This window comes from Phocoena phocoena, chromosome 11 (assembly GCF_963924675.1).
Source record: "Phocoena phocoena chromosome 11, mPhoPho1.1, whole genome shotgun sequence".
Lineage (NCBI taxonomy): Eukaryota > Metazoa > Chordata > Mammalia > Artiodactyla > Phocoenidae > Phocoena > Phocoena phocoena.
Window position 1 is genome coordinate 91,100,204 of NC_089229.1, and position 21,818 is coordinate 91,122,021.

General features: G+C 40.2%; 1 protein-coding gene across 2 annotated transcripts in view; it reads left to right on the forward strand.

Moving 5' to 3' along the window:
- GUCY2C (guanylate cyclase 2C) overlaps nucleotides 1-21,818 on the forward strand; it is a 69,166-nt gene that overhangs the window by 1,891 nt on the left and 45,457 nt on the right. The window contains exons 2-11 of one of the 2 annotated variants that reach the window (XM_065886678.1): nucleotides 1,405-1,517; nucleotides 3,096-3,160; nucleotides 5,970-6,185; nucleotides 8,508-8,629; nucleotides 10,076-10,172; nucleotides 12,180-12,297; nucleotides 13,971-13,973; nucleotides 14,388-14,520; nucleotides 19,007-19,092; nucleotides 21,433-21,544. In XM_065886678.1, coding sequence (XP_065742750.1) covers nucleotides 1,405-1,517; nucleotides 3,096-3,160; nucleotides 5,970-6,185; nucleotides 8,508-8,629; nucleotides 10,076-10,172; nucleotides 12,180-12,297; nucleotides 13,971-13,973; nucleotides 14,388-14,520; nucleotides 19,007-19,092; nucleotides 21,433-21,544 — 1,065 coding nt within the window. The remainder of the gene's footprint in view (nucleotides 1-1,404; nucleotides 1,518-3,095; nucleotides 3,161-5,969; nucleotides 6,186-8,507; nucleotides 8,630-10,075; nucleotides 10,173-12,179; nucleotides 12,298-13,970; nucleotides 13,974-14,387; nucleotides 14,521-19,006; nucleotides 19,093-21,432; nucleotides 21,545-21,818) is intronic. The other variant, XM_065886679.1, reaches the window with a different exon arrangement.

The window sequence follows — 21,818 nt, forward strand, 5'->3', positions numbered from 1 at the left end:
TAATCTCTTTACTTGCCACAGCTCTGTACGATCAACACTGCTGACACTGTTTCACAGCAGAGGTTTAATAACTTTGCTGCAGTCATACAAGTTGTCTTTTGAAATGAGAGTCAAACCCCTATCTGTCAGATTCCACAGAGTGTATCATGTTGCCACTGTAAGATCTTTACCCACCCATTGCTCGTGAAAATAAGGTAGTGGAACACTGTGGTTAGAAGCAGAGATTTGGAATCAGACAGACCTTGGTTCATATTCCAGCCTTTTATCCAACCATTTATCACCAGTGACCTCACGCAAGTTACTTATATTTTCTGAGCCTCAGTTCCCTCACTTGTAAAATCACGATAAATAGTAGTTTCCTTCTGTGGGTGTGGTGTGAATTAAATGAGGAGATTCACATAAAGTACCTAATTCACTGACTAATACATAGCAAGAGCTCAATAAATGGCTGTTGTTTTATTGTTGCTGCTCTTACTGTTGTGCTTGGGAAGGACGTTGATATTGTGTTTGTTGCTGTGGTGTCGGAACGCGTTACCAGGCATATCTCAAAAGTGAAGCCTGATTTGAAGTCATCCCATCCCATTGTCTAAAAAGTGTTCAGTATTTTCTTGAGAAATCACTTGGGATTTGGGGAGATAAAAGTAAGCAAAAACACATCACATCATCATAATAATGAGAGGCAGCAGCTTACTACAGTACGTTCTACAGAAGTGGTTCTCAAACTTCCCATCTCAAGGCCTTTTTACACGCTTAAAAATAATCGTGGGTTCTAAAGAGTTTCGTTTATGTTACATTTATCAATGTTTATTATATGGGAAATTAAAACTGAAAAATGTTCAGAATATTTTCTTATTGATGCAGTTAAAATAACAATTGTAAGAATTTGTTAACATAAATAAAATTTCATATTAAAGAAAACATATTTCTCAAACCAAAAACTCGTAGAAGTAGGTGGGAAAAGTGGCGGAAATTCACATTTTAGCAAATCTCTAATATCAGTCTTAATAGAAAATGGTTGGATTCTCATATCTGCTTCTGCAGTTAAAATGTTGCCATACTACATATTATGTAGCCTCTGGAAAACTTCACTATATGCTCGTGAATGTCTTAAAATAATAGAATAGTTTCGACCTCATGGACCTCCTGAAAGAGTCTCAAGTTGCCTCAGGGGTCTATGGCACACACTTTGAGAACCACTGTTCTATAGCATATTGGTTCCAGAATCAGACTGCCCTATGTTCAAAACCCAGCTCCACTACCTGCCAGCTGGTAACCCTGAGCAAGTTAACTTACCTCTCTAGATCTCCTCTTTCTAGAGAGGTAGAAAAATAAAGTCTCATGGCTGGTATAAACTTCCTGAGAAATAACACTAGCCTTCTCTTTCTCCTCATTTCTGGATAATAGGCCTAAATGTGACCGTGAATGCCAGCTTTATCAATTCGGAAAGTATGATTTATAAGTCCAGTGACTGCCGGAGTAGCACCTGTGAAGGCCTTGACCTACTCAGGACGATTTCAGTGAGTACCTGCCTTCGCAGAGTCAGCTCACACCCTCCTGCCTCAGGAGGGCCACAGCGTGAGCTCGGGCGCTGGCCCGCCAGGATCTCTCACATCGTCTCCAGCTATGCAGCTGAGTGATTTGGGGACCAGGTGCTCCGACTGTATCCCCATCTATTTCCCAAGTGATAGGCACCCTCCAGGAATCTAGGAAAGCGGGGAGAACCTTAGCTATGTTCTGTCTGTACACGTTCAGTGGTATGGAGGGGAATTATTTTGTTTTCAGCTGTTTTTAGAACTTTTAACAAATCTAAATGTTGGTATTAACTGGTTTGCCTTCGTGTCCCTCAAGAAAAATCTGAGGTGCCCCATTAAAAAATACACTCTAAAGCCTTACACCAGACACCTGTTACAAGTCATCACCGTATACACGGTCGCAGGTTTAGTGCTTAAGGGCTGAATCTGAAAGCTGACTTTAAAGTAGTAACTGTAATGTCAATCTGTAGAAATGGGAAGACAGAGATTCTTGCCTAGTTCCTCCTGCCAACTCCATCCCCAACCAGAGCTTTCTGGAACTGAAGAGTAGTCCAAGCTCTCTAGAGGCAGGTAGGGTGTGAGATGTCCCTTTGGTACAGAGACCTAAGGGAAGGCCGTCCAGGAAGCTGAGCACTGGGCACAGATCCATGGCTCTGAAGCTCTGATCAGTAACATCACATCGACCAGATTGGCCGCACTCCTGTCAGGAAGTGGTCATTTTTTTTTTTTTTTTTTTTTTTTTTGCGGTACGCGGGCCTCTCACTGTTGTGGCCTCTCCCGTTGGGGAGCACAGGCTCCAGACGCGCAGGCTCAGCGGTCATGGGTCACAGGCCCAGCCGCTCCGCGGCATGTGGTATCTTCCCGGACTGGGGCACGAACCCGCGTCCCCTGCATCGGCAGGCGGACTCTCAACCACTGCACCACCAGGGGAGCCCAGGGAGTGGTCATTCTTGATCATGGGAGGGCAAGGAGCGAGCAAGGGGAGTTTAATAAACAGGTGTGCCTCCTCCCTGGCTCCGGAGGTGGGAGGTCCCACCTCATTCTCCAGCACCAACAACGGAATGCTCCTAATCAGTTTCCCCTTGAGAAAGAGTGGAATTAAGATCTATAGTCTCTCACCCGGCCACACTGCGTTTTGTTCTCTCCAGCCCCGCTTTGTAGCTCTCCCTAAACCCGAAACTTGCCCTGTCCTTGCATAGCACCTCCAAATCTAGCGTCTTCACCCCTTGACCTACAGATAACTGCTAATGTGACAGTCTGCCAGTCCCTCTCCCACCATTGGACATCCTCCTCTTGATAGAGTCCAGGGTCACGTCAGTCAGCTCACCTTCAGTGGGATGCCCTTCCCTCCATCCGCAGCCTCTCCCCTCTCGGACCCCTTTATCCCTCGGCTGGCCCTCGCCCAGCCCAAGGCATGCACGTGGCTCCTTTCTGCTCTACATTCTAACATCTCGAGAGGCCCGCTTTCTAGCCTTCTGGGAGTCTTCCCCTTGCTGGCTCTTTCCTGTGCATTGATTCATACTTTTAGTTTTAGGAATTGGTTGTTATTTTTTTCTCCTACAGAGGACCAAACAGATGGGATGTGTCCTCATGGGGCCCACGTGTACCTATTCCACCTTCCAGATGTAGTAAGTAGTTTGGTTTGTTGTTGTTTTCATGCCCCTGTGAATTGAAGTCAGGACATCATATCAAGATTTAACTGATGTATCAAACAGCAGTCTACTCAGGGCAATACAACTGAGGGTGCCAGGGCCCTCGTATGTTACAGTCTCTCTATAACTGTCATTCCCTCATCCGGGTAACTCTGCCTTTGCTCAGTGTGGGGTGGATGAGAGTAGATATTCCGCTTCTGTTACTAACATCTGAGCTTGAAAAGCAAAAAGGTAGAGGTGAAAAGTTAGACTCCAGGCAGGACACAGGGAAGATAGTGAACTTAGATATTTTGAGAGTTGAATAAAGGAAATCTTCCCGGAAGTATGGGCAGAATGTGCCCAAACACAAAGGAAAGTGCAGCACCCTAGGGCATTAACAGGGCTCCGTTCCCTCCTTAGGGCTGTAAGAATAGGGGAGGTAGCAGGGTTCTTATTTCAAAGCACTATTTGAGGATTATATATATAACATACTAAAGTACTCTGCACAGTGCCCTTATCAGCTTAGAAAAAAAAGAAAAAGCTTCCACTGTATTTAGAGTGAAAATACTTCCTGGCTTTGGGAAAATCGCCCTCATCCCTTTCGATCATTTCATTCAGCGTAGTTCTCCTCACTGCAAAACACTTTGTTCTGCCAGATCACCTCTCCCCCAATCCAAATCCCTCTCACATGCCTTTCTTTCCCGTTTCATCTCCCCGTGAATCAAGGATCACCCTTTGTCTACACAGAGAAAACTATGCTGAAGGAACACTTGCAATAGGTTTTGAAGGGTAGACGTTAGACTTCTGAAATTTCTGTTACCAAGTCTGCTTCTCACACCTCCCACCCAGCTGTATAAACAGACTCAGACGTTCAAACCCACACAGACAATAGACACCCCACAGAAGCACATTTGACCTCCTCTTCTGTACCGAAGTGCAGACGAATACAGACCCTCATCTTCCTTGTGCTCATTCCCAGCTGTCATCTTACCTGACCATTCACTGATATTGCTGGAGAGTGTGCCCAGAAGGAAGGGAGAAGTAGAACGTTGATTCACCGCTTATGAGGAACTTCCATGTGCAAAGACGCATTTTTGTTGTGTGAGAGCGGAGACAATTAAGTAAAATAGAGAAGGTGACAAGGACACTGGTGACCAATACAAGGCAGAGTGGGACAGGTTCCCTTAGAGAAGTACAAGCAAGGTGCTATGGATGCACAGAGGAAATGGTCCCTCTGGATGGGAGAATTAAGCTTCAAGAGGAGAAAGACTTCATGAAGGAGATGGTATATGAGTTGAGTGTTGAAGAACGGGTTAAATTGTAATGGGTAGAGATGATGTGATAAGCATCCCAGCCAGCAGAGGGAGAAGCATATGTGAAAGCAAAGCATCAGGGAAGTGTAGAAAATTTGTGAAAGTCTGTATTAACTGGAGTGAAAGAGATGTATGGGGGAGTAGTAGAGAGAAAACTAGGAAAATCAGATAGGGCCGTATTTGGGTGGCCATGAGTTCTAAGTGAGGGAAGGGTTTTTAATTAGATTTGCATCAGAAACCACTAAAACAGCAGGGAAGTGCCATCAGAAGCAGCTCAACTTTGGGGAAGAATGATTGGAAACAGTGTAGAGGAAAGGCTGGAGCCCACCAGGAGAGACTGAGGACAGGAAAAGCAGCAGGGGAGGAAGAGATCCTGAACTAGTGAGGAAGCAGTCGACTTGGAATAGGAGGATCGCCTTAAAGATACTTAAAAGTAGAATCAATAGCATTTGATAACTGATCGGATATTGGAGTGTGGGATGAAAAGTAGTTGTTGAAAAGGCTTTGAGATATCAAAACGCTAAAAGAAATGGGAAAATCAGGATAAGGAACAGTTCTGAGAAACAAAACTAAGAGACAAATTTAACTGTGGCCGTGAGGAGTTTGAAATGCAAGCAGGACACCCAAGTGAAACCTTTCAGTGGAGCACCGAAGATGGAAGGGGAGGCCATTTTCCTCCCTTTATCAAATACATCTGAAGCATCTACACACAAAGCAGGCAGACCGGAAATGCTGCGGTGAACAAGCTGGGCGTGATCCCACCTTCGTGGCGCTTGCAGTCTGGTGGAGGAGACAGGTATTCAACAGGTTCTCACCCATGATTCCTGGTCTTAGTTATCAAGGAAAGCTCTCCTGATGGATAAAGAGATGTTTAATTAAGGACCTGATGGGTGAGTAAGTATCAGCCAGGCAAAGACAGAGGGGAGCAGCATTTCTGGCATCTGTAAAGACCCTGGTAGAAAATAAAGCTTGCTATGCTTAAGGGACCACAAGCAGACCCGTGGGCCAAGCAGCGGAAGGAAAACAGTAAGGTCCTCAGGTGATGTCTGTCTCAAAGGCCGTCCGTAGAAGAGCTGGCAATAAGGCAATGCATGGAGGGAAGCTGCAGAGGGCATCTTCTGGGCTTTACAACATTTGTAGTAGCTATGGTGGCCCATTTTCTATTTTTTCTCTGCCCTACTCCCCGAAATCCATATGTCCTAGACTAGACGTTAGGACAACCCAATGACAATTCATTTTAGAATAAAACGAAGTAACCAAGCCACATATACAAGAAAACACCCAGAGTATGCGTAGAACATAGCATACGTTCCGTAAATATTGTTTTAGATTCACCTGTGAGGGACAGACCTATATCCATGGAACACCTGCTTGAATGACCCTGTTTCATTTTTGTTATTTATACCCACACGCTGAAACAGCTTAAAGAGGGATCTTATTTGTACTACTTAGGTTAATCCTGATACTGGTTTCTCTCTCACCCCTTGGCATAGCCTTGACACAGATTTGAAGTATCCCATGATTTCAGCTGGAAGTTTTGGATTGTCGTGTGACTACAAAGAAACTTTAACCAGGCTGATGTCTCCAGCTAGGAAGTTGACGTACTTCTTGGTTGACTTTTGGAAGGTCGATTATTTTCCATTCAAAACTTTTTCCTGGGACACTGCCTATGTTTTCAAGAATGGTACCGAGTCTGAGGACTGTTTCTGGTAAGCAGGACCATTAATGTCTTTCTGGCGCTTAGCAGGGAGAGAAGCCATAAACTCTCAGCAGGCCACTAGTTATTATCAGACATGCCTTCCATGAATAGTAGCATTGGGAATGGAAACCAGCCCACTTTCTTACACACAAGTGGTACATAGCTTACATTAATTGATTTCATCCTTAAGCTGTAGATATATTTAGATAAGGCTGTTTGTTACTCCTGTTTGAACTAGGTATATTAAGCATAGCTCTCTGAAGTAGATACCCATTAACTTTAGGTCAAATTGAAATTTCACTTGGAAGTGTACAACACTTCACTGATTCCATGATCTAAATCAGTAGCAACAGGTAAAAATGTCTGTTTTTTTTTTTTTTAACAGCAACTTTCTTTGAGTCCTTACTTTTTGCCAAACATTGCACTAAGCACTTTCTTTTTCTTTTTTTTTTTTGGTTTGAAGCCATTTTTTTTTTATTGGAGTAAAATTGCTTTACAGTGTTGTGTTAGTTTCTGCTGTACAACAAAGTAAATCAGCTATATGCATATCTATATCCCCTCCCTTTTGGACCTCCCTCCCACCTAGGTCATCACAGAGCACAGAGCTGAGCTCCCTGTGCTATACAGCAGGTTCCCACTGGCTATCTGTTTTACATATGGTAGAGTATTTATGTCAAACCTAATCTCCCAATTCGTCCCACCCACCTCTTTCCCCACTGCGTCAACATGTCCGTTCTCTACATCTACGTCTCTCTTTTTAAAAGAATATTTATTGGAGTAAAGTATAGCTGATTTACAATGTTGTGTTAGTTTTGCTGTACAGCAAATGAAAAATGTCTTTTCAAGAACATGTTTTAAAAGTTACCTAATACTTATTTCCTAAAAGGAGTGCATGGAGTTATTCAAGGTGGCCACAATTTTCTTCCTGACCTCTACCCAGATTGTTATTAACTACTAGAATGTAGTGGTGTAAGAAGGAGAGTCTGATGATGAGGCTGACAGTCTTAGGATATGAGGTCTACAGATTCAATTGAATAATGAACGTTTATTCTATAGGATGTACAGCTAATGTTTCATATTAATAAAAAAGAATCATATGGAGTGTGTTATATGTCTTGAGAACTCTGAATAAATGTTTTTAAAACATATTTTCAAAAAGTTGCATTTTCTCTTAGAGTTTTTTAGTTAACAGTGATCTGATTTATTTTGTTGTCTCAGTATGATTGACATAAAGTGTCTATGTAATAGTAAATACGTTGACTAAATTTTTTTCTAGTTCTTCCCAAATGGCATAAGTGACCTAGCAATAAATATTTATATATTTTAGATTTATTATTTATTTATTTCTTGGCTGCGTCGGATCTTAGTTGCGGCACGCAGGCTCTAGTTGAGGCGTGCAAGCTCAGTAGTTGTGACACGCGGGCTTAGTTGCCCCAGCATTTGGGATTTTCGTTCCCTGACCAGAGATCACACCCACGTGCCCTGCATTGTAAGGTGGATTCTTTACTACTCGACCACCAGGGAAGTCCCAATAAATATATTTTCATGAAGATAAACCCTCTAAAGAAAAGAGAACAAGTACTATGATCTCCATTTTACAGATAAGGAGAAGGGAAATGAGAAGTAAATGCTGTCATATTGCCGTGCAACATATGATAGCAGAGAATGTGCATTCTGCCTGTCCTACACAAGTTAGAAATCATTTCTCTCACAGCTTTTCAGAGGAATAAGGGTGGTGGGGAGAGCAGGATATTGGGTACCATTGCTAAAATAAAATCACAAGGCTCACACAACTCCAGCAAAGGTGACAGAAAGAATCTCTTGAAGGAGTCTGCAGTAGCTCTCCACCAAAGCATCCAGAGGACCAAAATAGGGCACCCCTGGGAACACACAAGAATCAGCCCTAAGGCAGCACCCTAGAAAGTTTGGGGTGAACTTAGAGCACACAAAAGTCCTTTTCACACAGTAGGAGAAATTATTCCTATCAACTCTGAATTTTTGTACTATAGATTCACAAGTTTCCATTTATCTGTGATAATGGGACAAGCAGAATAGTCTTCCTTCAGCAAATAACAAGAAGCCATTATAAGGGATTTGCCAAATGTCTACTATCTGTATATATACACGAAGATTCCCTAAAACTTTCCCTAAATTAGATGTCCGTAGTCCTAACCATTGGTATCACGCTGTGTATTGTCTATTGTGTTAGTGGTAGAAATGAATTTTAGGTGAACAAGTCCCTGGACAGATCTGTAAACAGTGAGCAAACAACATGGAAAGCCATGAAGAAACTAAGCTGATTTCTTAGAGTTTCTCTTTTTTTCTGTTCTAGGTACCTCAATGCTCTGGAGGCTGGAGTTTCCTATTTTTCTCAGAAACTTACCTTCAAGGGGACGCTGAGAAGGGATGACGAGTTTCAGCGTATCTTAATGGACCAGAACAGGAAAAGCAACGGTAAGAAGACATGAAGATAATTTTTGGCCAGCTACGTCCACACAACCATCACCTCCCTATGAGTCATTTTGACAAATCTACCACCACAGAGCTATCATCGTTACTGTATATTTTGTATATATTTGCAGAGATCTGTAGCTGCGTGCACCTCCGTTATACTGTTCCTTTTGCTGATTAAAACCTTATCCTCTGAGCAAAATTAGCTAAGTAATGTTCTGCAAATATATTAACATTATGAAAGTAATGATGATGCTAAAATCCAGCTTTTATAAGCCAAAAATGATATCACGATCCACTATTAGTAAACTGCTTTTTAAGTTCACCACAATCTAATATATTGTTGGATTTGTGACGAATTCTCAAATATTCGGAACCCTCGTCCCCTGGTGACCAAGAGGATGTATTTATTGATATGTAGCCTTAAGCAAAATTACCAGGTAGGCAAGGATTGTCTCACTTTGCTTTACTCTGTCGGTATTTTACCTGCCTAGTGATCTCTCAGTTATAGGCCAAGTGTGAAAGGCCAATGGGATACTAAGTTATTTGGTGATTTATTTCACTTTCCACAGAATTCTTTTTGCAAATAAGAATATATCAGGAGCAAAGGAATCAACTGTGGAATTTTCTACGAGGAAATGTTCTTGCTTGTCAGGATTTCCTGGTATCGCTTGAAATATCTTTTGCTGTTATAATTAAGCATTTGCCATATTAAGAGCCTACCATATGCAAAACGTTAACCAAGATATGGGGAACAAGAAATATAAGATGATTCATGTCCCTAAAGTGTTTACAGTTCAACTGGACAGCACAGTGTGTGAGCAGATCTAATGAAGTGTCTCCCAGCTTATTCATCTTACTCATCAATCCATGCATTTGGGAAATCTGGCTGCAGTGGATAGGAGAGCTTAGAGAATCAGACTGGAACTCGATTACTGAAATCACTTTCTGAGCAAAGAAGCTGCAACCCAAACCCAAGGAAAGGTGCTTAGGAAGACTTCATAAATTCTCACATTAATTTATATCTTTTCCAGCTACTTTACAAGTGGCAGTGCCCTTCACTTACCACTGAAAATAGCTTCTATAACTACTCCAGCCTCGTGTAATGGAATAAGCACGAAGCCAGACTCCAATACTTGACTATCAGAATTATTCATCCACCGGTTTTTTTATCTCATTGACATTTTAGCTACAGTCTCCTTAAATCAGTAAAATTAAGGGCAAGGACTAGATGATTCTTTTTAAGATCCCATGCAGTTCTCCTCTGCTTCTGTGACTGTAAATGAAAAATAAAAGGAGTGGGGGAGTAAATTGGAGGAACTGGTGTTAATCTTAAAACACGAAGGTAGCATGGACTTTACTGGGTTCACATTCAGGCCCCTGGTTCCCTTCCTGCTTGGGAGTAGACTATTGTATATTTTTCTCCCTGTCTTGCTCTCTCTCCTGCAGTGATTGTTACGTGTGGTACACCAAACACCATCAACATCCTCAAGGGTGACCGAGCAGTGGCTGAAGACACTGTCATTATTCTAGTGGATTTATTCAAGTAGGTATAATATTTGGAAGAACTCTCCTCCTTTCAGAAAGGAAATACTCTAAGGATTTCTGGAAGATATTCTCTTTTCTCACGTTTTGCACAGCCTAAAATGGGATTCTGTGTGAAGATAATACTTTAACCAGTGTTTCATTTCTTCTTTATCACACCCTCATTCTTATTTAATTAATTATAGCTTTAGCAGAGACGTATACCTTTGACATCACTATCATGTCAGATACAAAAGTTTTATGAAATCCCCATTAAACCCGCATGCTCATTCAACAAAGATCCTGGTCTTCAGCCTGATTTTAAGGTGTTTTTTTTCCAGGCAGTAATAAATCAACTAATATCCCAATCATATTTCTGAGAACGTGGGCCCTATCTATGCCTTCAATTGCTAATGGCCTTTGGTCCTAGATTATTTTTCCTTCAGCCACCTTCGGTAAGAGAAAAGTTCCCATTAAGTGAATTTGATTTACACAGTTATTCTTTGCCCTCTGTGGTATAGTCATTGGGTGGTGATCTTTTCCTCTGCACTTATCTGGAACTAAGGGGAGAAAATTCTGGAGAACAGAAACTACCTTTTATCACATTCCCTCTTTTCACTACTCATTTTCTAACATGGTTGGAGACCCCACAAACAAACTGTGCAAAGGTAATATCTGAGTCAGATGAGGCTTAAAAAAGGTGTTGCTGCTACACCTGTGTCCCTTGCCCCATCAGCTAGCTCATATGACTTCACTTATCTGATTGGATCATTAATCATTCCCTGTCCGTATTCAGACCAGAAGCTATTCCTGCACTATATCATATTTGCCTAGTCATTTCACCCACACTAAATGCACTTGTCCCAGTATTGAGAAAAATGAAGCATAGGAACTGCAGGCCTATCTTGTTCACAAAGATAAGCTAGTCAACCGAGCCTTTTAGCTGCAGAATACTAAAAAGAGGGAAAAATGATCAACATTTTATTCCTACAACCACATTGATAGCTGCTTTCAATAGCTGCTTTGCCCTCTGGAAGGAGGCCTCAATGTAACCAGGCTGGTGTAATTTTATTTTTAGCAAATCCTCAATCAACTGCCGAAGTGTTGGCATTCTTTTGTCACTATTCCCTAAGGACCTCTGGGTCTGTTTCGGAATGCTCATGAGATAGATTCATTTGAAACTAGACATAACTTGGGTTCAAATTCTAACTCTGACATTTCTGGTTCATTTGCCTCTTGGGTATTACTTAGTGTATCTTGAGATTCTCATTTGTAAAGTGAGAATAAAAATGCCTACTTTATAAGGGTGCTTTTAGGATTAGATGTGACAATATGCGCAAACTCTTCAACACAGTCCTCTGTACATAGATGTGTTCACCTACTGTTTGCCTATTAAATGATGGTCATCCTAGTTACAGCGGTTCAAGCTTGTCAGGTTATTTGCATATTAAAACATTAAAATGATTAGGAAGCTTGGGACCCATATGATTGGCAGTGCCATCCCAGACGGTATTGAGGGTCCACAATGTACCAAATACTGTCTAGGAGTCGAGGATACAAGGACCAATAATCTAACGTTAAGAAGCTTACAGTGTTAGAGAAAATGCTTAGTCTTTTCATGCTTACGTTTCACCATCTGGAAAGTAAATTTAATTCACAAAATTTCTCTCTATCCTATCCCTAAATCTCTAAAGTGTTATGAGCACTTAATGAAAAGAAAGTTTCCAGGTATAAACCAAGAGTCATTAAGCGTTGAAAACAAGCTTATGTGCCCAGAGCCCCTAAGAAAGCTTCCTCAAATAAGTATCTGTGTTCTGATCTTCCTTTCCATTTGTGTATGTTAACCAGCTGCTTAATTTCTGCTATTCAAGGTAGCAGGTGTAGAAGAAACTTATCTGGGAAAAGTAGAACGTTTTGCAGGAAAAAGATGTTTTAAACTATTTCAAGGCTGCTGTATGAATTTTAGAAGCTCCATTTCTATTTTTGGAGGAATCTAATTTTCATGAGAAACTTGTACTTTTTATTCCAGTGACCACTACTTCATGGACAATGTTACAGCCCCTGACTATATGAAAAATGTTCTTGTTCTGACACTGCCTCCTGAAAAATCTGTCTCAAATAGCTCTTTCTCCAAGAATGTATCACTGGTAAGCTTCATATACATATATATATATATATATATATATATATATATATATATATATATATATATTTTTTTTTTTTTTTTTTGGCAAGGGTAAAGTATCATTGTTCCATTTGGGACCCAAATTCTAAAATGAGCAATTCGTTTTTTTCACTTGTTCCAATTCACTCAACAAATGTTAACTGAGGCCAATAGCAGGATTCCTGCTACTAAAACTGTTACTATAGGTCACTGTGCTAGGCTCTAGATCAACACCACAGTGCACACTGCTGTAACATCAGAACAGAAATGACAGTGTGGGAAGATCAGAAGAAGCCCTGCTAACGTAGGGGAGGTAGAAATTAAACAATGAAAGATAAATGAAGTCCCCTACATCTTAAAGCAACTTTCTGCTGGCCCTGATATCACAGTTCTACCTCTAGAGATATATATTCCTAGGTTAAGACATTGTTCTTTTTTTTTTTAATTAGGTTGGCCATTGTTCAGATTTGTCCAGGCGAGGCCTGGTTTATTCCTCTTATCGCAGCATCCCATCTGGTTTAGCATTTGTCCCAGAAAAAGAACCTCCAATTGGACATTAAATCATTAATGTCTCAGGACTTCCCTGGTGGTCCAGTGGTAAAGAATCTGCCTTCCAATGCTGGGGACGCGGGTTTGATCCCTGGTCAGGGAACTGTGATCCCACATGCCGCGGGGCAACTAAGCCCACGCGCCACAACTACTGAGCTCACATGCCTCAACTAGAGAGTCCGTGTGCCCACGTGCCACAAAAACTGCAGACAGAGCCCATGTGCTCTGGAGCCCACACGCCACAACTAGAGAGAAAAAGCCCGAACGCCACAACTAGAGAGAAGCCCACACGCCACAAAGAAGACCAGACACAGTGGAAGAAAGTAAAGAAATTTTAAAAATATATTTTAAAAAATCATTAATGTCTCAATTAAATGCAAGACCCCTGCCTCTAATGCCACTTTGGGTTTTATCAGTCACTGCACCTTAACGCAACTAAATTCATCGGATGTTTTCTGCCCTCAGACACAGTTGAGAGCAGGTTTGGAGAGGGAAGTGGAGGGGCAGTCTGTCCTGAGGACCCTGAACAACTTTGGGATGACAAGGCCCAACGAGCAGTGAGGAAAGTTGGGGACCTTTGAGAGAATCACAGTTTTGCCTAGACTAGCAGTTCTAAGCCCTGTGTTTTGCAACCCTGCCAAAATTAGGGGCTGCAACCCCTTTGGGGGCTGGGTCTTAACTGATTCTTTTCATGTCATGAAAGGATGATTTCAGCAAAAGACACTGAAACCAATGAGAAGTGTTTTAGTTTTTCCTTTTTATATTTTCTAGCAAATATACTTCTGGGTCTAGTAGTATTCACATATCATTTGCACAGCTTCTAGGCTCTGGCAAAAGTCTGATTCTTCACAGGTGGGAGTTCCAAAGTGTCTGAGCCGACAGAACTCGCGTGGTCTCGGGGGGGGCACAGAACTTTTCATCCATAGCCCATCTCTGTGAAGACAACCACACAACTGTTGCAAAGGCAGAGGAGTTCTGACCCCCTTCTTATGTTCCCCAGGGCAGACCTTTGTGGCTTGAACTAACACCCAATCAGGACTATCTCCAAAGCAAATTCAATGGTATCACCCAATCAAAACTCTTCCCACCCCATCAGGATACTCAAAGGCAGTGAGGTTGTTTTTGTTGCTGTTCTCTTTTCCTCTTAAATGAAAGCGTTATTTCTATATAAAACCTTACAGGGATCGAAAATGCTGTATGTTGTCCTTCCTGGTCGAAGTAAAATATTTTCTCATCATGGGAAGAAGGAAGCACAGCTGCTTTTAGATACTTCCCTAAAGGCGCAGGGTATGCAGTTTATTGATCCCAAGAGAAGACAGAATTGTCACGTGGGGATGATAAAGAGCCCTGGTCCAAGAAAAGTTTTTCCAAAACTTCCTTTAATACCACCCCTACAATTCCCCTAATATTCCTTTACCTTTCCAGTTACCCTGCTGACCCCAAGAATGTTTTTCTCCAGGTTCAAGACCAGAATCTTTTTTTTTTTTCTTGGAACTCATTTTAAGATTTTCCTTTCTCATTCAGACAAATGCTTTTGCTGCTGCCTACTTTGATGGAGTCTTGCTCTTTGGACACATGTTGAAGATATTTCTTGAAAATGGAGAAGAAGTTACCACCCCTAAATTTGCTCATGCTTTCAGGAACGTCACTTTTGAAGGTACCGGTTTCCTAGGAGCAAACAACACTTACCTAACAGTTTCTAGAGGAATCTGATGATATATGGGCCCTATGGGCAGACTTTGGGAAGCAAAGAGAGGGTGTGGCAATAAATGGATCAACAGCTAAATACCTTTTAACTTAATTGGAGGCAAACATAATTGCATAAACCTTGGGGATGCTATAATCTATAACTAGACCCCAGTTTATGCTTCAGAACTTGAGAATCTTTGGATATCAAAGAAAGAGCAGGTAGCTCGGGCCCTGTACTTATGAACAAGCTCATCACAGGGCATTTTGGGCAGTGATGTCCTGACTCTGCTTAATGACCAGCAAGAAGAGAAGTAGCTGCAGTTTGATTTTCGTCCTTCCATATCTCCCTTTCTGTCCTTTCACCATTGAGTATGATGTTTGCTGTGGGTTTTTCATATATGGCTTTTATTATGTTGAGGTAGTTTCCTTCTGTTCCTAGTGTGTTGAGTGTTTTATCATGAAAGTATTGAATTTTGTAAAATGCTTTTTCTGCATCAATTCATATGATCATGTGGTTTTTTTCTTCATTCTCTTGTAGTGTATTATATTGATTAATTTTTATATGTTGACCCATCCTTGCATTTCAGGAATTAATCTTATTTTGTCATGTTGTATTCTCCTTTGAATATGCTATTGAATTCTGTTTACAAATATTTTGCTGAGGATTTTTAGATCAATGTTCATAAGGGATATTGGTGTGTAGTTTTCTTTTCTTTTGGTGTCATTGTCTGGCTTTGGTATCAGAGTAATTCTGGCCTCATAGAATAAGTTAGGCAGTGTTTCTCTCTCTTCAGGTTTTTTGGAAAAGTTTGAGAAGGATTGGTGTTAATTATTTTTTTAATGTTTGGTAGAATTCACTGGTAAAGTCATTAGGTTCAGGGCCCTTTCTTACGGGGTAGAGGGTCTGGAGATTTTTGACTACTGATTCAGTGTCCTTACTAGTTATCGGTCTCTTCAGATTTTCTGTTTCTTTATGGTTTTACTTTGGTAGGTTTTGTGTTTCTAGAAACTTGTTCATTTCAACTAGGTTATCAAATTTTTTGGCATACAGTTGCTCATGGTACTGCCTTATATTCCTTTTTATTTCCTTAGAATTGGTTGTAATGTCTCCACTTTCATTTATGATTTTAGTAATTCAAGTCTTCTCCTTTTTTCCTTATTCTATCTGGCTAAAGGTTTGTCAATTTTGTTGAACTTTTTGAAGAACCAACTTTTGGTTTCAACTGATTTCCTCAATTGATTTTCTCTTCTGTATTTCATTTATCTCTGCTCTAATCTTTACAACTTCCTTCCTCTGCTAGCTTTGGGTTTAATTTGTTCTTCTTTAACTAGTTCCTTAAGTTGTAAAGTTAGGGTGTTGATTTGAGACCTTTGTTGTTTTTTAATGTAAGCATCTATAGTTATAAATTTCCCCTTAGCACTGCTTTCACTGTGTGTGCCCCATAAGTTTTGGTGTATTGTATTTTTATATTCATCTATCTCTAGGTCTTAAAATTTTTCCCTTGTAATTTCTTCTTTGATCCGTTGATTGTTGAAGTGTGTGCTGTTTAATTTCCACAAATTGGCGAATTTTTCAGTTTTCCTTCTGTTATTGATTTCTAACTTCAGCTCATTGTGGTCAGAGAAGATACTTTGTATGATATCTATCTTTTAAATTTTACTGAGACTTAATTTGTTGCTTAATGTATGGTCTATTCTGGAAAATGTCCTACAGGCACTTAAGAAAAATGTGCATTCTGTTTTTGGGTAGAATGTTCTGTATTTGTCTCTTATATCTAGTTGGTTTATCATTTTGTTCAAGTCCTCTGTTTCCTTACTTATCTTCTGTCTTGTTATTCTATCCATTAGTGAAAGTGGAGAGTCCACTCTCCACTGTCCATCTTTCTCTCTCTCCTTTTTTTTTTTTTTTTGACTGTGCTGGGTCTTTCTTGCTGCGCACGGGCGTTCTCTAGTTGTGGCGAGCAGGGGCTACTCTTCGTTGCAGTGTGTGGGCTTCTCATTGTGGTGGCTTCTCTTGTTGTGGAGCACAGACTCTAGGCACGTGGGCTCAGTAGTGTGGCTTGCGTGCTCTAGAGTGCAGTTTCGGTAGTTGTGGTGCAGGGACTTTGTTGCTCCGCAGTATGTGGTATCTTCCTGGACCGGGGCTCAAACCCATGTCCCCTGCAGTGGCAGGCGGATTCTTAACCACTGCGCCACCAGGGAAGCCCTGTTCATCTCTTAAGTCATGTAGAAAACAAAAAGTGGAGTAACACATTGTTCTTACAATAATACTAGATTTTATAATTGCTTGTGTATTTACCTTTACTGAGATCTTTATTTCCTCACATGGCTTCAAGTTACTGTCTATTGTCCTTTCATTTTAACCTGCCAGACTCCCTTGAACATTTCTTGCAGGGCAGGTCTAGTGGTAGGTAACAAACCCTCTCAACTTTTATCTTAGAATGTCTTACTTTCCTTTCACTTTGAAGGACAGCTTTGTTGAATAAAGCGTTCTTGATTGACAGTTTTTTCTTTTAGCATTTTGAATATATCAGCCCACTGCCTTCTGGCCTTCAAAGTTTATAATGAGAAATCTGCTTATAAATCTTATTGAACATCTCTTATATGTGATGAATCACTTCTCTCTTGCTGCTTTCAAAATTCTATGTCTTTGGCTTTTGACAATTTGATTATAATGTGCCTTGGCATGGATTTCTTTGAATTCATCCTACTTGGCATTTACTGAGCTTCTCGGATGTTTATATTCATGTGTTTCATCAAATTTGGGAAGTTTTCAGCCATTATTTTTTTAAATAGTCTCTTTACCTGTTTTTCTGTCTTCTCCTTCTGGGACTTCCACAATGCATGTATTGGTCTGCTTGCTGGTGTCCCACAGGTCCCTTACACTCTGTTCACTTCTTTTCAATCCTTTTTATTTCTGTTCCTCAGATTTGATAATTTCCATTGTCCTATATTCAAATTCATTGATTCTTTCTTCTGCGTGCCTAAATATGCCTTTGATCCCTCTAGTGAATTTTTTATTTCAGTTACTGTACTTTTCAGTTCCAGAATTTCTTTCTGGTTTCTCTTTTAGGTTTTCTACCTTTTTATTACTATTTACATTTTGTTCATACATCATTTTCTTGACTTTATCCATGCCTTTCTTTAGTTCTTTGAGCATCTTTAAGACAGTTGTTTTAAGGCCTTTTTCTAGTAGATCCACCATCAGGTCTTTTTCAGGGATAATTTCCATTGGGTTTTTTTTTTTCTTATTTTGAATGAACCATACTTTCCTGTTTCTTTGTATGCTTTGTGTTTTTTGTTGAAAGCTGGACATTTGAATCTAATAATCGGTAATCCTGGAAATCACACGGGGAATGGGGAATTTTCTCATTCCCCAGGGTTTGCTGGTTTTTGGTTTTGCTTTTTGTTTTTATTGTTGTAGACTATCTCTGCTGAGGATCAGCCTGAGGTGTAAACTTAAGGTCTTCTCAGGTCTTTTCTGAGCCTCTGCCTTCCCCTGGGCATGTGTAGTAGCTTTCTAATTTCCCCCATATATGCAGTTGCTTGGATATTCTAGTCTTCAATGTCTGTCTCTCAAAGGGGAAAAAGAGAAAAACGAAGGGGGATTGAGGGGAGCACCAACCCTTTACATCCCTTGACAGTCATAATCAGCAGAGGGGGAAGGGCTTCAACAATGGGGGAGGTGCAGCGGCAGTGGCTGCCTCCATTTTGCCTGCCCCTCTGTGAACCTGCTAGCTGTACCTATAACCTGGAACAAGTTAGTAATATTTCTGACCTCAGACTTCTCATCAATAAAATGGAGATAGTAACAGCTTCTATGTCATGGTATTTGGGGAAGAATAAAATGATAAATGCATATGAAGCACTTAGCACAGCGCCTGGTCTCGTAAACACAAAATAACTATCAGCTGTTATGTTGAACCATGTGAAATTGCTGATATTTCATCAATTTTTTTCTTTTACCTAAACAGCCATTTCATAGGCTCATCCTATATGGCTATCATTTCATAGTTGAGAAAACTGAGACTCAAATAACTTAACGTTTTCAATGTGTACAGCTCATACATGGTAGGGAAGGGGTTTTGACCTTTTACAATCTAAGTTAGATTATGGAGCGACAAACACTGTGCCACTAGTTTAGTCAATACTCTCAGCAAAAACGTGTCACTAATCATCAGGAGAAGTCTACTGACTGATTACATTTAGTGTCACCATTCTAAATGCAATGAAAAAGAATTTTCCTTCTAACTAAATACCATCTCTTATAAAAATACCCTTCAGAGATCTCAGGGCCAAGAACCAATCCAGATGCCCTCAGCTGGCATCATTAAGGTCAATTTTTCAGTAAAATAGAGCAATTTGAATCTATTTTATACCCTCTGTCAGGATGTAACTGGTCTTTCAGTCAAGAAGTCAACAATGGCCTCTAACTCTTTCTGATTTTGCCCTAGGGCGTGTGGGTCCAGTGACTTTGGATGACTGTGGGGATATTGACAATACTATGTTCCTTCTGTACACCTCTGTGGACACCAACAAAGTATGTCTGACTTCTTATTGGCAACTTGGGGTTAAGTGACTAGGTGAGGAGGGTTCTCCTAGAAGGCAAATATTGGGTTGGCCAAAAGGTTTTCTGTAACTAAGATCTTACAGAAAAACCGAACAAACTTTTTGGCCAACCCAATACTAGCAAAGGAATTAGAGAAGTTATGTTTAGAATCTAGAGGTTAGTTTATTTCAGATTTATGATTATGCCCCCCTTGGGGCCGTATTCCTTAAACATTTTCTCCCATAGAACTTCTTATTCAGAATATCCACTCTATTTACTGTATAAAAAATACCTACCCAGAAAACACTGGTATAAAGACCAGACTGTTGATGGGATACCAATGAGAAGGTGATGGTTTTTTCCTAAGAATTGTTTATTCATTTCCACAACTAAAAATTTGAATGAAGCATTACCTCTTCTCTCTCCTTCTGAAGTCTCATGAAAATCATTAATTGTGTAATCCCTCTGGCACATACAAACAGCCTTCTAATGTTATGCTTTATGTTCACACACTATATATACATAGTGCATATCTATCTATAGATAGATATTTACACACCTACATATGTGCTTTATATTCACACACACTATATATAATACATATCTATATCTATAAATAGACAGATAGATATATTCACACACCTACACAGTAGGTTCTTTGAAGAAAGGGGTGGATCTCATTTCTCCATGTCTCCTGTGCTTAGCTTCTTATCTGGCACATAGGTGACGGCTGCTAAGTGTTTAATGTAAAAACAAAAATACCTGCCTTTATGTCACCCAGAGTTGTGCCCATCATGAACTAGAAGCCACTGTTCTAACCAACCAAATGGTAGATAGAAACCTTTTCTTCTTTAAGAAGTTAGGTCCTGACATAACCAGGAATCTACTAGAAAAAGTTTTTCATGTAATTTTCCAATATGAGCATTCTGACATCCCTAACTCATATATTGAGTGTATGTATTGACCCAGCTTTGTAAAAGACAACTATAATGCGAAATGTGAAAAGCTAGAGAAAGGATGCTCAGATTAAGAAAGTTAAACTAGAAGTTTGGGGCGGGGGGTAGCAGCATTTCAGAAAAGTAATGCATCATTTTTAGTTACATTGTTTTACTTATACTGAACCTTTACTATAATGCTGTATTTGGCATCGTACCATGGGAATACCTTAAAATGAAATCTGCTCAGTACTTCAGTTTCTAGTAGTAACTACTGAGATAACTACATGCCCCTCTAAGTTATTTGCACCTGGGATGATGGCTTTGCCTCCCTTGGAGAGAGGCAGATACCTGCGGTGAGATTCTATGTCAGCCTTATGATTGCTCTTCAAAATGAAAAATGTGGTTCTGTGCACTTGCTGTCTCCACAGGCAAGTCTAGTTGAACCTTTCGATAATCTAATGCCATCAATTGTGCTGTATGATATGTATCTATGGGGAAACGAGGGATTAATTCTCAAAACATAGGGCTATAGATAAGTTATTCCATAATCAGAGTAGGTCTCAGTAGAGATATAATCTACCAGCCCCTAATATGTAGGATATTTTCTATCCTCAGTATATGCAAGTTTATATTCTGTTTTCAAGTTAAGAGTATAATTTTGAGAATGTAAAATTTTGTCCAGAATGTTTTGCGGGAGTAGTGGGGAATTTAGAAGGATGAACATTTTCCAGATGCCTCTTACAAAACTGACTCAATATATGCAGCAGTAATTTAAGGATATATTAATATTTCCATTGACAGATTACTTGAAAAAGAAACCTTTTATCTTGGAAACCTAGTGAGTGCCGTGTCTAAGAAAGTACATTAGAGCATAGGGCCAGAAGAGATTCAAAAATTATGTAATTGACAGAACTTAAGAAATGTAGAATTCTCTAGGAGCCCCTTGACGTGTATAAATATGGATAATGGATGTTAGCTATGGTGCATTTTCTCAAGACATCATTTTTAGTAGCAACTTAATATTGTGGAAAACACTGCTGTCTCCCTTGTCATGTGACTTGGAGCTAGCCATTTAATTTTTCTTGCTTCTATTTTAACATTAGTAAAATGAAAGACTTGAACTAGAAAGACCCAAAGAATCTCTGCTGGGCAGGTGTAGCATATGGTCATAAAGAAACAGAAAACTAATCGGCCCACATGGAGCTTAAATCCATGTTCATGGTGAGAACCAAGTGGATCCTGACTAGGTCCTGGCTGGTAACATTTACCTTGTTTCACTGAGAAACATTGCTATGAAATTCAAATGTCATTGGGCAGCATGGTTAATCTGATCAGAAGTCATTCTAAAATGTCTTTTTCTGTTCGTCCTTCTTCTTTTCATGCCCCGACACAGTACAAGGTTCTTTTGACCTATGACACCCGCATAAACCAGACTAACCCGGTGGATAAGAGCCCCACATTCATCTGGAAGAACCACAAACTTCCTAATGATATTCCAGGCCAGGGTAAGATATCCTTCATGAAGCTTCTTTTCCTGAAATTGTCTTTTTGGTAAGGAGAGTAAATTCTGTGGTTTATGAAATTAGCCTGTGTTTTTTGTGTTGTTTTGCTTATTGTCTGTATTAGATTTGCCAGGTTTGTAAACATGGACTTTACGTCTCTGTCCAATGAATAATATTACGGTTCTGATAAAACACTGAAGACATCCCATTCTAATTTAGCTATAACTGTCTTTAAGATAGGGTGTCTTTAATAGGGTGTCCTACCTACCCCTTGACG